At 43.5% G+C, this 13,607-nt stretch overlaps 1 protein-coding gene across 1 annotated transcript in view; it reads right to left on the bottom strand.

The window, feature by feature from the left end:
- Window positions 1–3,976: 3,976 nt before the first annotated feature.
- The window catches only part of LOC121553745 (glycogen phosphorylase, brain form), a 35,509-nt gene continuing 25,878 nt past the window's right edge, over window positions 3,977–13,607 (bottom strand). Inside the window, exons 13-20 of the mRNA XM_045211541.1 lie at window positions 8,356–8,457; window positions 8,042–8,189; window positions 7,562–7,620; window positions 7,220–7,361; window positions 6,691–6,898; window positions 6,278–6,412; window positions 5,643–5,709; window positions 3,977–5,104 (exon numbers count right to left, since the gene is read on the bottom strand). Of these exons, the coding sequence (XP_045067476.1) occupies window positions 4,940–5,104; window positions 5,643–5,709; window positions 6,278–6,412; window positions 6,691–6,898; window positions 7,220–7,361; window positions 7,562–7,620; window positions 8,042–8,189; window positions 8,356–8,457 (1,026 nt within the window). The 3' untranslated portion in view covers window positions 3,977–4,939. The remainder of the gene's footprint in view (window positions 5,105–5,642; window positions 5,710–6,277; window positions 6,413–6,690; window positions 6,899–7,219; window positions 7,362–7,561; window positions 7,621–8,041; window positions 8,190–8,355; window positions 8,458–13,607) is intronic.

The raw sequence follows: 13,607 nt of genomic DNA, 5'->3' as shown, positions 1-13,607 counted from the left end.
GAGGGTCCCTGGTTCAAGCCCAGGTAGGGGCGAGGAGAGGGACGGAAGCAACACTGTTACACCAGCTAGTGATTATTCATGTTCAATCTTAGAAAGTGGTGTGTGAGTGACAGTGCATATTCCATTGGTGTGGTCAGAGGAAAAAATGACTAAAGACTGTATTATGTTCTCTTTGACTTGATAGCAGTTGATCGGTGGAACCATAATTAATGTAGGACGGAGCCAGAGAGGAGTGTGGCTGGGCAGCACCTGCAGTCTGGGAACGTCAGTGTGCCCATCCATCCAATGCACTGAACACTGCTGAGTATACAGTAAATGACCCCAATGTTACTTTTTGCACATCCAGTGTCCTACTAGTTAATGCTGACTGGTTTCTCTTCAATTAGGCCTACCCCACACTGGTCAATAAATTCCAAACAAGCATTACCAAAGTACACAATTTCTATTATTTTCCATTGGCTGTTCTACACTTTCTTAATTTATCAAATTGTATACACTGTATAACATTTTGTTATTTAATGAATGGTGAGTGGCCAGTTATATATTTTGGTGGTCATTTTCCCCTTTCTCTGCACTAAAGCAATATGATGGATGGTATGGCCATCAGGTCATCCAAAATGAGTTATCTCTTGTTGGGAATGCAATGCATTGTATGAAATGCATCAGTTTAGGAAGTGGCCTCAGATTGTCAGTCTGTACTTAAGTTATTTAATCACACAATGTAAGAAGGGTAAAGGGAGAGATACAGGGTAAATGGTCAGCTGTTCTATAGCTTTGGAATGGAAATGATCAACTGTTAAAGTGGACGTACTGTAGGGGAAACCGAATAAATATATATCCCCTCCAATTGAGAAATAAGATGTATTTATATATGCATGTACAAATGGATGAGTATTGTTAGTGAGAGACTAGACATTTCCCAGTTAGTGGAAATATTTTATGATTATCTCAGATGACAACTATTTAAGCTGCGAAGCAATCTGATGAGATTAAAACTAAATCATTATTTTGTACAGGTATGTGTGCTTTTCAGATATGCAATTTACAAAGGAGGGCATCTTTTTAATCACCTACTCAAGTGGAGCCATTGTGGAGGAAAGACATGTTTTAAATTAGCAATTCAAATTTGCAGGGTAGGCTGTTTGACTGTTGTCATTTACCCGCCATAAGCAGAGACTTCACCTCCACTCTTAAAGAAGACTGGTCTGCAGTGCAGTGGAGCTCTCATCTTGATTAACTAAACCAGGCTCTTTGAGTTAACTTCTCTAAGCCCTTTTAATACAATGATATCATCTAACTTTAATGTGAAAAGTGAAGTTTGCTTGTATTGCTTCTTGTCAGTGAAGGGGCATTGGCAAATTGTGCTTGTTGATTTCTCATTTGACCTTTTCCAGTAATGTACATGATGTCTGCTGCCCTTTGCAATATATCTTGCCGTGTGTAGAAACGAGTGACTCAGTAACGCATGTGGGCTGGTAGATTGAATATACCTCACAAGTGTCTGGTTAAGAGTGTGACAACTGTTGACAACTCATGTTGGAGCCTACATAGTCAACATTGATCCTTTTCATGTCTATAGTAGTTCAAAATCAGAAAATGGCCTATTATTTGAAAACATCTTGATTTTCTTGCTAGTATTTGAATGGTTTACAATTCCCACAACTTTTTTGGTATCTACTATACCGGACATACAAATAATTATGTACATATGCTTGTTAAGTAATGGAATAAACTTAATTGAATTAAAAACATGAAGTGGTTTACTTTTTGAACCTCTACTCATCTAATTCCTTCCTTGGACTGAGAAATGACAATGTGAAGAATGTCACGTGGATGGTCAGTTCTTGCATCCATAGCTCAGTTTATGAATTTGAGCAGTTACATTTCTCTAGGCCTATCCCTCAGCTTTTTACGCTTTGTTTCAATTAAGGATTCTAGCTTTAAATACTGGTATTGGGAGTTGAGTATCTGGATCAAGTGGCAATACCACATGGGCTGTGTTTACACAGGCAGCCCAATTCTGATATTTCTTCCACTAATTGGTCTTTTGGCCAATCAGAGTTTTTGCATCAGAGCTTTTTCAGAGCTGATCTGTGAAACCAATTAGTGAAAAAAATATCAGAATTGGGCAGCCTGTGTAGATGCCGCCTTTGAAAACATACTCTAGGCAAAACTGTCATGCTGTAGTTGTGATAGTCCCCACAAACCAGAAACAGGCTTGGTGAGAGAGGGTGTGGGAGGAAGAACACTACTGTTGGAGCCATGTTTGAGAAGCAGGCCAGGATGCAGAGGGGTGGAGAGACATGGCAGACCACAACAGACCAACAACAGGCTGCCAGTGCAGTTTGACTACACTGCTCAAAAAAATAAAGGGAACACTAAAATAACACATCCTAGATCTGAATGAATGAAATAATCGTATTAAATACTTTTTTCTTTACATAGTTGAATGTGCTGACAACAAAATCACACAAAAATTATCAATGGAAATCAAATGTATCAACCCATGGAGGTCTGGATTTGGAGTCACCCTCAAAATTAAAGTGGAAAACCACACTACAGGCTGATCCAACTTTGATGTAATGTCCTTAAAACAAGTCAAAATGAGGCTCAGTAGTGTGTGTGGCCTCCACGTGCCTGTATGACCTCCCTACAACGCCTGGGCATGCTCCTGATGAGGTGGCGGATGGTCTCCTGAGGGATCTCCCAGACCTGGACTAAAGCATCCGCCAACTCCTGGACAGTCTGTGGTGCAACGTGGCGTTGGTGGATGGAGCGAGACATGATGTCCCAGATGTGCTCAATTGGATTCAGGTCTGGGGAACGGGCGGTCCATAGCATCAATGCCTTCCTCTTGCAGGAACTGCTGACACACTCCAGCCACATGAGGTCTAGCATTGTCTTGCATTAGGAGGAACCCAGGGCCAACCGCACCAGCATATGGTCTCACAAGGGGTCTGAGGATCTCATCTCCGTACCTAATGGCAGTCAGGCTACCTCTGGCGAGCACATGGAGGGCTGTGCGGCCCCCCAAAGAAATGCCACCCCACACGATGACTGACCCACCGCCAAACCGGTCATGCTGGAGGATGTTGCAGGCAGCAGAACGTTCTTCACGGTGTCTCCAGACTCTGTCACGTCTGTCACATGTGCTCAGTGTGAACCTGCTTTCATCTGTGAAGAGCAAAGGGCGCCAGTGGCGAATTTGCCAATCTTGGTGTTCTCTGGCAAATGCCAAACGTCCTGCATGGTGTTGGGCTGTAAGCACAACCCCCACCTGTGGACGTCGGGCCCTCATACCACCCTCATGGAGTCTGTTTCTGACCGTTTGAGCAGACACATGCACATTTGTGGCCTGCTGGAGGTCATTTTACAGGGCTCTGGCAGTGCTCCTCCTGCTCCTCCTTGCACAAAGGCGGAGGTAGCAGTCCTGCTGCTGGGTTGTTGCCCTCTTACGGCCTCCTCCACGTCTCCTGATGTACTGGCCTGTCTCCTGGTAGCGCCTCCATGCTCTGGACACTACGGTGACAGACACAGCAAACCTTCTTGCCACAGCTCGCATTGATGTGCCATCCTGGATGAGCTGCACTACCTGAGCCACGTGTGTGGGTTGTAGACTCCGTCTCATGCTACCACTAGAGTGAAAGCACCGCCAGCATTCAAAAGTGACCAAAACATCAGCCAGGAAGTATAGGAACTGAGAAGTGGTCTGTGGTCACCACCTGCAAAACCAGTCCTTTATTGGGGGTGTCTTGCTAATTGCCTATAATTTCCACCTGTTGTCTATTCCATTTGCACAACAGCATGTGAAATTTGTCAATCAGTGTTGCTTCCTAAGTGGACAGTTTGATTTCACAGAAGTGTGATTGACTTGGAGTTACATTGTGTTGTTTAAGTGTTCCCTTTATTTTTTTGAGCAGTGTATTTACCTGAGGTTCCCTATACTCACTTGTAGAATGATATTCTCACACTATAATCACAAGTGAAGTAACCTTTATTTAATAATATTAACATGATTGCAGTGACGTGATACAGTACTTATTCAAGGCAGAAAAAAAGACAACTGCTTAAAAGTAGTTACTGAGATAAACACAGCATATGCTTTTTGTTTTAAGTACCTTTAGAGCGAAGACATTTAAGTGATACTGAAATATAGATTATGCTTATACAGTAGCTATCTCAATTCAGAAGTCACGCCAAGGCCATTTGGGGTGACAGCTGCTCCATAGTCTCTGTTTGAAGTGTGAGTGTTGTAACAGGCTACTGAGCATGGTTTTCCTAATAAGGGACATAGTCAAGCATCAGAACTGTTTTGCCCAAGCTGTATACTACACATTTTCAAATCAAATACAGTAGAATTGTACAAAACATTCCATTAGACCAATGGCATGTTACAGCTTTAGTCCAGGCACTTGCTTGTAGATAGCATTCATAAGAGAGAGAAACAATGTTATGGTCAAGAACTGGTACATTAATGATAACCAGGCACTTACATTACATATAGCTGAAAATATCACAGTACACATTCTATAACTCTGAAATGCAATGCTTTCTCAGTGATGATGAAAATAAATCCCTATTACAAGTCTTAGTCAGTAGCAAACAAAATGAGTTATTTTGGTTGATTATTCTGAGTCAGCAATAGACAATCATATTCAGCAGTGTAAACTGTCTGGTCATTACTGATCAACTGGGATTGCCATCTACATTATAAGTGCACATGGTGGAGTTAAAGACTAGCAGGAGTAATAGTAAGCAGAGGCTAGATTCAAACAAGCTTCCTTTGGCTGTTTTGACTTTGTACATGCGATCTGCCTCCGACTCTCTGCAATGTTGTAATGGGTGGGATTATGAGTCAAGTCTGATGATGAGACAGACCTACAGCAAGGAGAGGTAACACAAGCACTTCTCCCCTAACTGGAGCGTGAAGACAGGCTCCTCATTTGCGGGATTCAACAGGGGGCTCGTTGGGGGGTGGGATCTTCACGTCAGATGGCTCCACGCCCCAGATCTCCCGGGCATACTCGCTGATGGTTCGGTCGCTGGAGAACTTGCCGGAACCAGCTATGTTTCGGATCACTGTTCTTGTCCACTCTTTAGGGTTCTGAAATGAAAACAATTGGGAAGCTCACAATCAAAATGTAGGCCACAAACGACTGCATTCTTCTTGTTTTGTACACAGACAATGGTAGGTGTAAACAAGTGTAACAGATGCGGTAATTCAACCACAGGGGGATCTGGTAATAGAAGCAGCTAATGGGGTGCTGGGGTTTGCTGTAAATTGTTGCACACTTTGTGACAACCCAATCAACCATAGAGCACAACAGGAGCCCCAGCTGTCAATGAGACTAAATACATGAGATGGTAACCCAACACCAGGACTGGGCTGCTGACAGGTAGATGTGACATGCTGACTGCCCTGACCTCCCAATGGTAGAGAGACAGATGGCTTTGTAGTGTGTGGTGGTATGAAGGTAGACAGAGCCATATCCGACAGCATCCCCTGGTGGACTTAATAAAACTGTCAAAGTAAGGGCCAGACCTCATCACAAGCTCAAATAGACAGAAGTGTACAAGAACTGTTCTTAAAACTTGCTTTCTGAAATGTTTTCATAGTATGAAATCCATTACACATAGCCCACCTTGTATAGCTCATTGACTCTATCTTGGCAAGTGATGTAGGCCTCATAGTCAGCAAACACTTTGAACCTGAGGTGAGGAAGCGAGGCAGAGTGACAAATTAGTTCTTAGGCTTTTAAACGTAGAGATATCACATCCATTTCAGATAATAAAACAGTGATCAAGTACCCTATGGCAGGGATCATCAACTAGATTCAGCCACGGGCCAATTTTTTTCTTGAGCGCATGGTCAGTAGGCCGGAACATAATTACAAATTGAACGCAAGAAGCCCAAACAGATATAATATTTGACTAAACCAATACATTACAAACCTTGCTTACATTTGTATACGATCACATACATCTCTCTATTATGAGTGGGAGTACTTTGGAACAGATTTACAAAATTAAAATCACTTGGAGTGAATTTTCTGGTGTTTTTACAGTCTTTTTATGTCCAACAATTAATAGATGTTTTGCTCAGAAAACTTGGGGTGACCAAATAAAATCACCCACTGGCCAAATTCGGCGCACCAGTGGGGAACCCTGCCCTATGGGCTAACAGCAGCAGCAGGGTCAGTTCATCCTTGCATTCTGAAGAGCTGACAATATGCTAATAACACTGATATGTTAACAACACTGCTGTTATTCTGCTTACCTGTCGTGGTTCATCAGCATGTTCACCACATCCTTGAAGAGCTCATGCTCTTTGGGACTGAAGTAGCCAGTTTGGATCTGATCAATCACCTGCCTCAGCTCTGGTAGACGCTCGTAGTACTCCCTGGCGTTGTACCTGGGCAGATACATTGTTTGAAGGTTGCAAGGTTATCCATATGATGGCTAACATTGCAGGGTAAATATTTGCCATGCGATCTTACATATTGGTTTTTGGTACCAAAAACTATTTGTCATTTAGTAATTTGGGTGAAATATCCCTATAAAATGAACAGGGAAATGTCTACTTTCCAGTTTGTAAGAGAGCACGTTTGCCGTTCCTCTGCGTCTCTTATTTCTAAGACTATGACAAGTCCCATTCATTCTGACACACCAATCCAGTCAGCTCTTTCTCACCCTGTTTGGTCCATGGCATCCACATCCTCCACCCTCATGCCGAAGATGAAGAGGTTCTCCTCTCCAGCCTCCTCAGCCATCTCTACGTTGGCTCCGTCCATGGTGCCAATGGTGAGCGCTCCGTTCAGCATGAACTTCATGTTGCCAGTGCCAGAGGCCTCTGTTCCCGCTGTGGAGATCTGCTCTGATAAGTCAGCTGCAGGGATCACTGGAACATACAGCAGGGAGAGGGAGGGGCTTAACAACAAACATACTAGGTATATCCTACCCAGTAACATATAGACATACTGTAGAACAACATTAAAACCTTTTGACGTTAATACAACTGATATTATATGGGAACTTTCCACAGTCCAAACCATAGCTCCATACAAACAGGATTCGGGTTCCATTCTCAGTAGCCTCTCTTTCCTTCAATGATAGCGGACAGGACTGGATAGGATTGAACCCTATTCCTCACACCCATCTAGTCCTTTCATATTGATTGTCATAAAGGAGAGGACATGAGGAAAGGAAGCCATCCTCTCACCTTTCTCTGCTAGGGAGACCCTGTAGTTCTCGAGGTAGATGACCTTTAACCTGTCCCCCACCACCGGGTTGTTGTTGACCACCTGGCCCACCGCCGTAATCAGCTTGATGATCATTTTGGCCATGTGGTAGCCAGGTGCAGCCTGGGTAGAGAGGACAGCGGCAACAGTTGGATATTGAAAAAACAATATCTGATGTCTGAATGACTAACTTATCTTACATCGAATAAAGTATCACTTACAAACAAATCAACAGACCAGTTATAACATTTTATCTTCATAATCAAAATACTATTTCCATGGTGACTGATTGTGTCATATACCTCAGATGTCTAACTACATACCTTTCCTCCAATTATCACAGTCCTGGGAACAAAGTGTTTAGAGGGGTCCTTTTTAATCCCTGTAAATAAATAGTTTTTAGTTACTTTTCCTTCATTATTATAATTTACTCCATTTCCCTCAGCTCAGTTCACTGTTCCACAGCCAGAGGGCAGTGTACACCTACTACTGGGATCTCTATCCAAATAGCCCAGAACCAAATGACAGTGTGTCACGAGAGATTACTATCCAAACAGCAAAGTGCTTTCATTGCCACCATGATGTTCTAATGAACATAGATTTTTGTCCAATGATTTACTCAATAGAAGTTGGCTGAATTAAATGTCAATATTTAAATGGCTTTAAATCATTAGGGATTTTAAAACACTGAGCACCTTGGGTTGCTGAACATGCCGGCTGTGCAACCAGTCTCCACTGTGCAGTTGTTTGAAGTATGAGATTTCTGTTGGCACCCATATTATGAGGTGTGGAGGAGCTCTTACGGTTGTAGAAGGTGATGATGTGGAGGACGTTGAGCAGTTGTCTCTTGTACTCATGGATTCTCTTCACATGGATGTCAAAGATGGACTCAGGGTTGATCTTCACCTCATACTCCTTCTCCAGGTAGGCTGCAAACTTCTGCTTGTTCTCCTGTAATAACACACAGAGGGGGATTTAAAGGTGGAGAAATACTTAGAGGGTTTTCCCAAGTCTGGAGACATGATACCAGATTGTATCAACTCTACATTATTCTGTTTTTGGGAAAAATAAATAAAGGGTTGAGATGTTAAGAATGTGGAACTGAATGAGCAGCTACCTGTTTTACATTGGCGATGTCACGAATGAAAGCATCTTCATCAATGAAGTCCAGTAGTTTCCTCAGCTGGAAGAGGTCCATCAAGAAATCGTCTCCAATTTTCTACAATGAAAACAAAAAGCATGAAATAGTTACCATAGTCATATACAGTGTGCAGAGACTTTTGTGGTCTTGAAAAAGGACATACTGACCAGTGTCAACACAACAAAGGGTTGTAATGAGTTAATTGGGTGTGCAGGACTACTAACTGTGACGACCCTCCCACTCTGTCTGCCGTATTCTCTCTTTGTTCTTGTTTCCTTGTTAGGATGTCGGTGGGCGGAGTTGGGAGGGTCGTCAGCTACATGGGAAACACCTGGGCCGGGTGTGTCCCAGGATAAATGGACCTCTTCCACATTCATTAGAGAGACTCTCTCCAGGCAGATACTTTGATTTTGGTTGTGATATTTTTGTGGCCTTTTTTGGGTTGTTTGCTTTGGCACTTATCAACACTTTTCTATATTACATTTATGCAAGCAAACACTCACTTACACTACTGATTACTGATTACACACCCCATTGTTATTTCAGTTAGTTACTTTAATTAATAAATATATACTTTGAGTACTCCTTGTCTCCACGTGTCTCCCTTTTGTTACGAACTTGAGCCGGTTCGTGACAAGTGGGGGCTTCGTCTGGGATCTTGAACTGGTTGTGTTTGGGAGAACGTGGAGTTAATGTCCAATTCTGTAGGGTTTTTCTTTGTAAATTTTGTTAGTTTGTTTGAGTTTGATAGGCCAGTATTGGTTGCCTTTGGGTTTTGTACTGCGTTGGAGAGAGTACATTGGTTAGTTTCCAGTCCCTGCCCAGCCTGGAAACTCTTGCTCTACTCGCTGTTGGGACATCGGTCTGAGGTGAGTACAATCGGCTGTGTACCTCAGTGGGAGATTGGGTAGGGTAGTGACATTTGCTACCCGGAGCTATAGCTTTTTCCCCTGATAGGCTTAGTGACGTGTTTTGTTTTGGAATACGTGGGCATGGTTAAATGTTTGTTATTTTTGTGTGGTGTCAGTGGACTGAGCAGTTGTCTCGGGGGCACATCCGTGGCTTGGGGAAATCTACCAGCGTGCTGGGGGTTTAATTCCCTTGCCAGCGGGCTACAGTGCGTAATTACCCACCGCAAATCTGCACGAAGACTAGGGTTGAGTTATTGTAGGTTTTGGGGAAGCTCCATATCCCAGCTCTTTTCTGTGGTGCTCGGTGTGATTGTATTTCTCTTGTGTCTGGTGTGCTCAGCAGAGGGGTTGAGCAAGATTATTATGATCTATATATATTTAATTTTTTTTTCCCTGATTATGGCGTCAAATGTAGACGAGTTCATTCGCTTTCCATCAGAAGAACTGTTAGAATTATGTACTAAAGAACAGCTGTTGAAGGTTGCTGAACACTACAAGGTTGAAATTAGTGATAAACGTCTAAAAAATTCTATTAGGTTAATATTGAAGGCCAATTTGATGGAGAGTGGTATTCTGGATGTTACCACTGGGGCAGCCTCTGCTGAGGACACGTTGTCTCCCCGATATGTTACAATGACCGTTCCATCGGTTAGTCATAGTAGTCTTCTTTTTGAACAGCAGAAAGAACTGCTTCTGTTACAGCTAGAGCATGGACAAAGATCTAAAATGGAGTATGAACAAGCTAAAATGGAGCATGAACAAGCTAAAATGGAGCATGAACGAAATGGACAAAGAGCTAAAATGGAGCATGAACAAGCTAAAATGGAGCATGATCGTGTAAAATATGAAAGGGAATTGGAATTTAAACAGGATATGGAGCGTGCTAAAATCAAGCTGCAACAAGAGCGACTAGAGTTGGTTAGGGAAGGAAAGCTCTCAGGGGGAGAGTTTGCTCTGGGAAGGTGACCCAGAGTTACCTAGGGGTCGTTCCTCTTTTGGTCGTAATCCAGACACATTTGATATTGTTGGGAATTTACGGTTGTTGCCCCAGTTTAATGAAAAGGACCCGGAGACATTCTTTTCATTGTTTGAGCGTGTTGCTGACGCTAGGAGTTGGCCTGATTCTGATCGCACTTTGATGTTGCAGTGTGTGCTGACTGGTAAAGCGCAAGAAGCATATTCAGCTCTTAGCGTAGCAGACAGTGTTAGTTATGAGAAGGTTAAAACGGCTGTGTTACAGAGTTATGAATTGGTTCCTGAGGGCTTACCGCCAACGATTTAGAACTTTAAAAAGGGATGATCAGCAGACTCATGTTGAGTTTGCGCGAATATTATCTTCACAGTTCAATCGCTGGTGTTCCGCCTCTGCAGTTATGACTTTCCAAGGGCTGTGTGATCTGATTATGTTAGAACAATTTAAGGACACAATCCCTGATCGTATAGCGACGTACATTAACGAACGAAAAATAAAGACTGTCGCTGAAGCTGCGGTTTTGGCAGATGAATATGTGTTGACTCACACACATTTTTTTGCAGAACCCCGTATTCGGAGTGAGTGGGGGTGTTTGCAGAGATTTGGGCCTCGCTCGCCGAGATACTTCGGTTCCCCGGGCAGAGTTTCATTCAACTGGGGTTGAGCCTGATACCCGTGGTAAAACTGACTTTGGTCAAGAGTGTCACTACTGTCGAGAATTAGGTCATTGGAAAAATGAATGTCCGATTCTTAGGTCTAGGGGTAAATTCAGTACAGGTGCTTATGGTAAATCGAGGCCTATAGCGTTAGCAGCGCTTGTTCCACATCAGTTCACTCCTGACGCATTGTCTCATGCCCAGAGCCATGTGAAGGGCTATATTGATCCCGAGTATTTACCTTTTGTTACGGAGGGTTTTGTGTCTATGGTAGGAAGTAAGAACCTAGTGCCAGTAAAGATCCTAAGAGATACAGGTGCCTCTGAATCATTTGTGTTGGAATCTGTGTTACCCTTCTCTGCGGAGACTGATTCGGGGAATAGTGTTCTAATTAGGGGAATAGGTTTGAACACTCTGTCAGTTCCATTGCATAAACTGATGTTGGATTGTGGACTGGTGAAAGGTGAGGTTGTTGTGGGGGTGCGTCCTTCATTGCCTATTGAGGGTGTTGACGTGATCCTTGGAAATAACTTGGCTGGGGAGCGTGTGTGGCCTATCGTGTTTCCATCTTTAGCGGTTTCTACTAAGCCTTCAATTGTAGGGATTCCTGATGAGAGTGCAGAATTTCCCAGAGGTGTTTTCTGCGTGTGCAGTGACGCGTTCTATGATCCCTGATGACTTGGTCACGGAACTGGCTAACGAGAATACCATAAAGAAGTCTGTTACTGTTTTCCCTGTTATCCCGTTATCCGTATCCCGCTCCGATTTAATCGAGGCGCAACGGGCTGACCCTACATTAGAAGAGTTGCGGGACCAAATTGTGCCTGTAGAACAGTTGGGAGATGTCGCACAGGGCTATTTTCTCCAAGAGGAGGTCCTGATGAGGAAGTGGATGTCTCATGGTAGTTGTTTTCTGGGGGAGGCGATTAGTCAGGTTGTGGTACCAGTTAGGCTTCGTAAGTTGGTGCTGACAACTTCTCACAACGACGTTGCTGGGCATATGGGTGTGAGAAAAACCTACAATCGCATATTACGACATTTTTTTTGGCCAAGATTAAAGAGGGATGTTTCTGATTTCATCAAAACTTGTCACACCTGTCGATTAACTGGTAAACCTAATCAAGCTATTAAGCCGGTACCACTGTTCCCTATTCCTGTACTCAGTAAACCTTTTGAGTATTTGATTATTGACTGTGTTGGTCCTCTGCCTCGTTCTAGAAAGGGTAGTAATTATTTGTTGACTGTGATGTGTCAGACCACTGGGTTTCCTGTTGCCTACCCTCTCCGGTCTATCACGACTAAGGCTGTGTTACAAGCTTTGACTCAGTTTCTCTCACTGTTTGGAATCTCTAAGGTCATTCAAAGTGATCAAGGATCTAATTTCACCTCTAATCTCTTTGGACAGGTTCTCCAACAACTCCATATTAAACACAACTTGTCTAGCGCTTATCATGCCCAAAGTCAAGGAGCACTGGAACGTTTCCATCAAACACTTAAGTCTTTGTTGAGAGCTTATTGTACTGAGATGGATAAGGATTGGGAGGAGGGGTTGCCTTGGTTACTGTTAGCTGCTAGGGAGGTTTCACAGGAGAGCACGGGTTTTAGCCCAAATGACCTAGTGTTTGGACATCGGGTGCGTGGGCTTTTATCTGTTCTCCAGGATGACTGGAAGTCTCCCGAGCCTCCTCAGTCCCTGTTATCATATGTGGGTGATTTTCGGCGACGCTTGTATGCCGCTGGTGAAATGGCTAAAGAGGAGCTATCATCTTCACAGGACAGGATGAAGAGCATATATGATCGCCGAGCTGAGCCTCATCACTTTAGTCCAGATGATCAGGTTCTGGCTCTGCTGCCAATTGTTGGTTCTCCTTTTCAAGCCAAGTTTCAAGGTTCATATACAGTGGTGCGCCAGTACACTGAGCAAAATTATTTAGTTGCCACTCCAGAACGGAGGAAAGCACACCAACTGTGCCATGTAAATTTGTTAAAACCCTATTATGCACGTTCCTCTGAGACTGAACAGGGGGAGTCTACAGAGGGACGGTAAGGCTGTTCTTTTGGCTGATATTGTTTATTCCCTGAGTTCTGGTCATGCTAGGTCTGTGCAGGAGCAGGAAGATGTTTCTGGTCCTGACGATTGCATACTGCAGGGTAGATTGAAAAATTCAGAGACACTGGAGATTGTAGATAGCCTTCTTACTCATCTACCGGTTGATGAGCGGAAAGAGAGGGTTGGTTTGATTCGGAGATTTCCAGGGTTGTTTTCGGATACACCTACACGTACAAACTTAATAGAACATGATATTGACATTGGAGATGCTGACCCCATTCGTCAACGGTTCTATAGAGTTTCTTCAGAGAAACTGCGTTGTCTGGATGCTGAGGTCAGGTACATGCTGGAGAGTAAAATAGCAGATCCTTCTTTCTCCAGTTGGGCTTCTCCCTGTATCTTGGGCAGTAAATCGGATGGAACAAATAGATTTTGTAACGGACTACCGTAAGGTAAACGATGTCACTGGGCCGGATTCATTTCCTCTTCCTCGGATGGAGGACTGCGTTGGTCAAGTCGGGCGCAGTTACGTTTGTGAGCAAATTCGACCTGTTAAAGGGGTATTGGCAGGTGCCACTGATGAGTAGGGCACGTGAAATCTATGCCTTTATTACACCTTTTGGTCTGTACTGTGTATT

Source organism: Coregonus clupeaformis, chromosome 37, assembly GCF_020615455.1.
Source record: "Coregonus clupeaformis isolate EN_2021a chromosome 37, ASM2061545v1, whole genome shotgun sequence".
NCBI lineage: Eukaryota > Metazoa > Chordata > Actinopteri > Salmoniformes > Salmonidae > Coregonus > Coregonus clupeaformis.
Note: the sequence above shows the minus strand (reverse complement) of the source record. Positions and strands in the feature narration are given on the sequence as shown.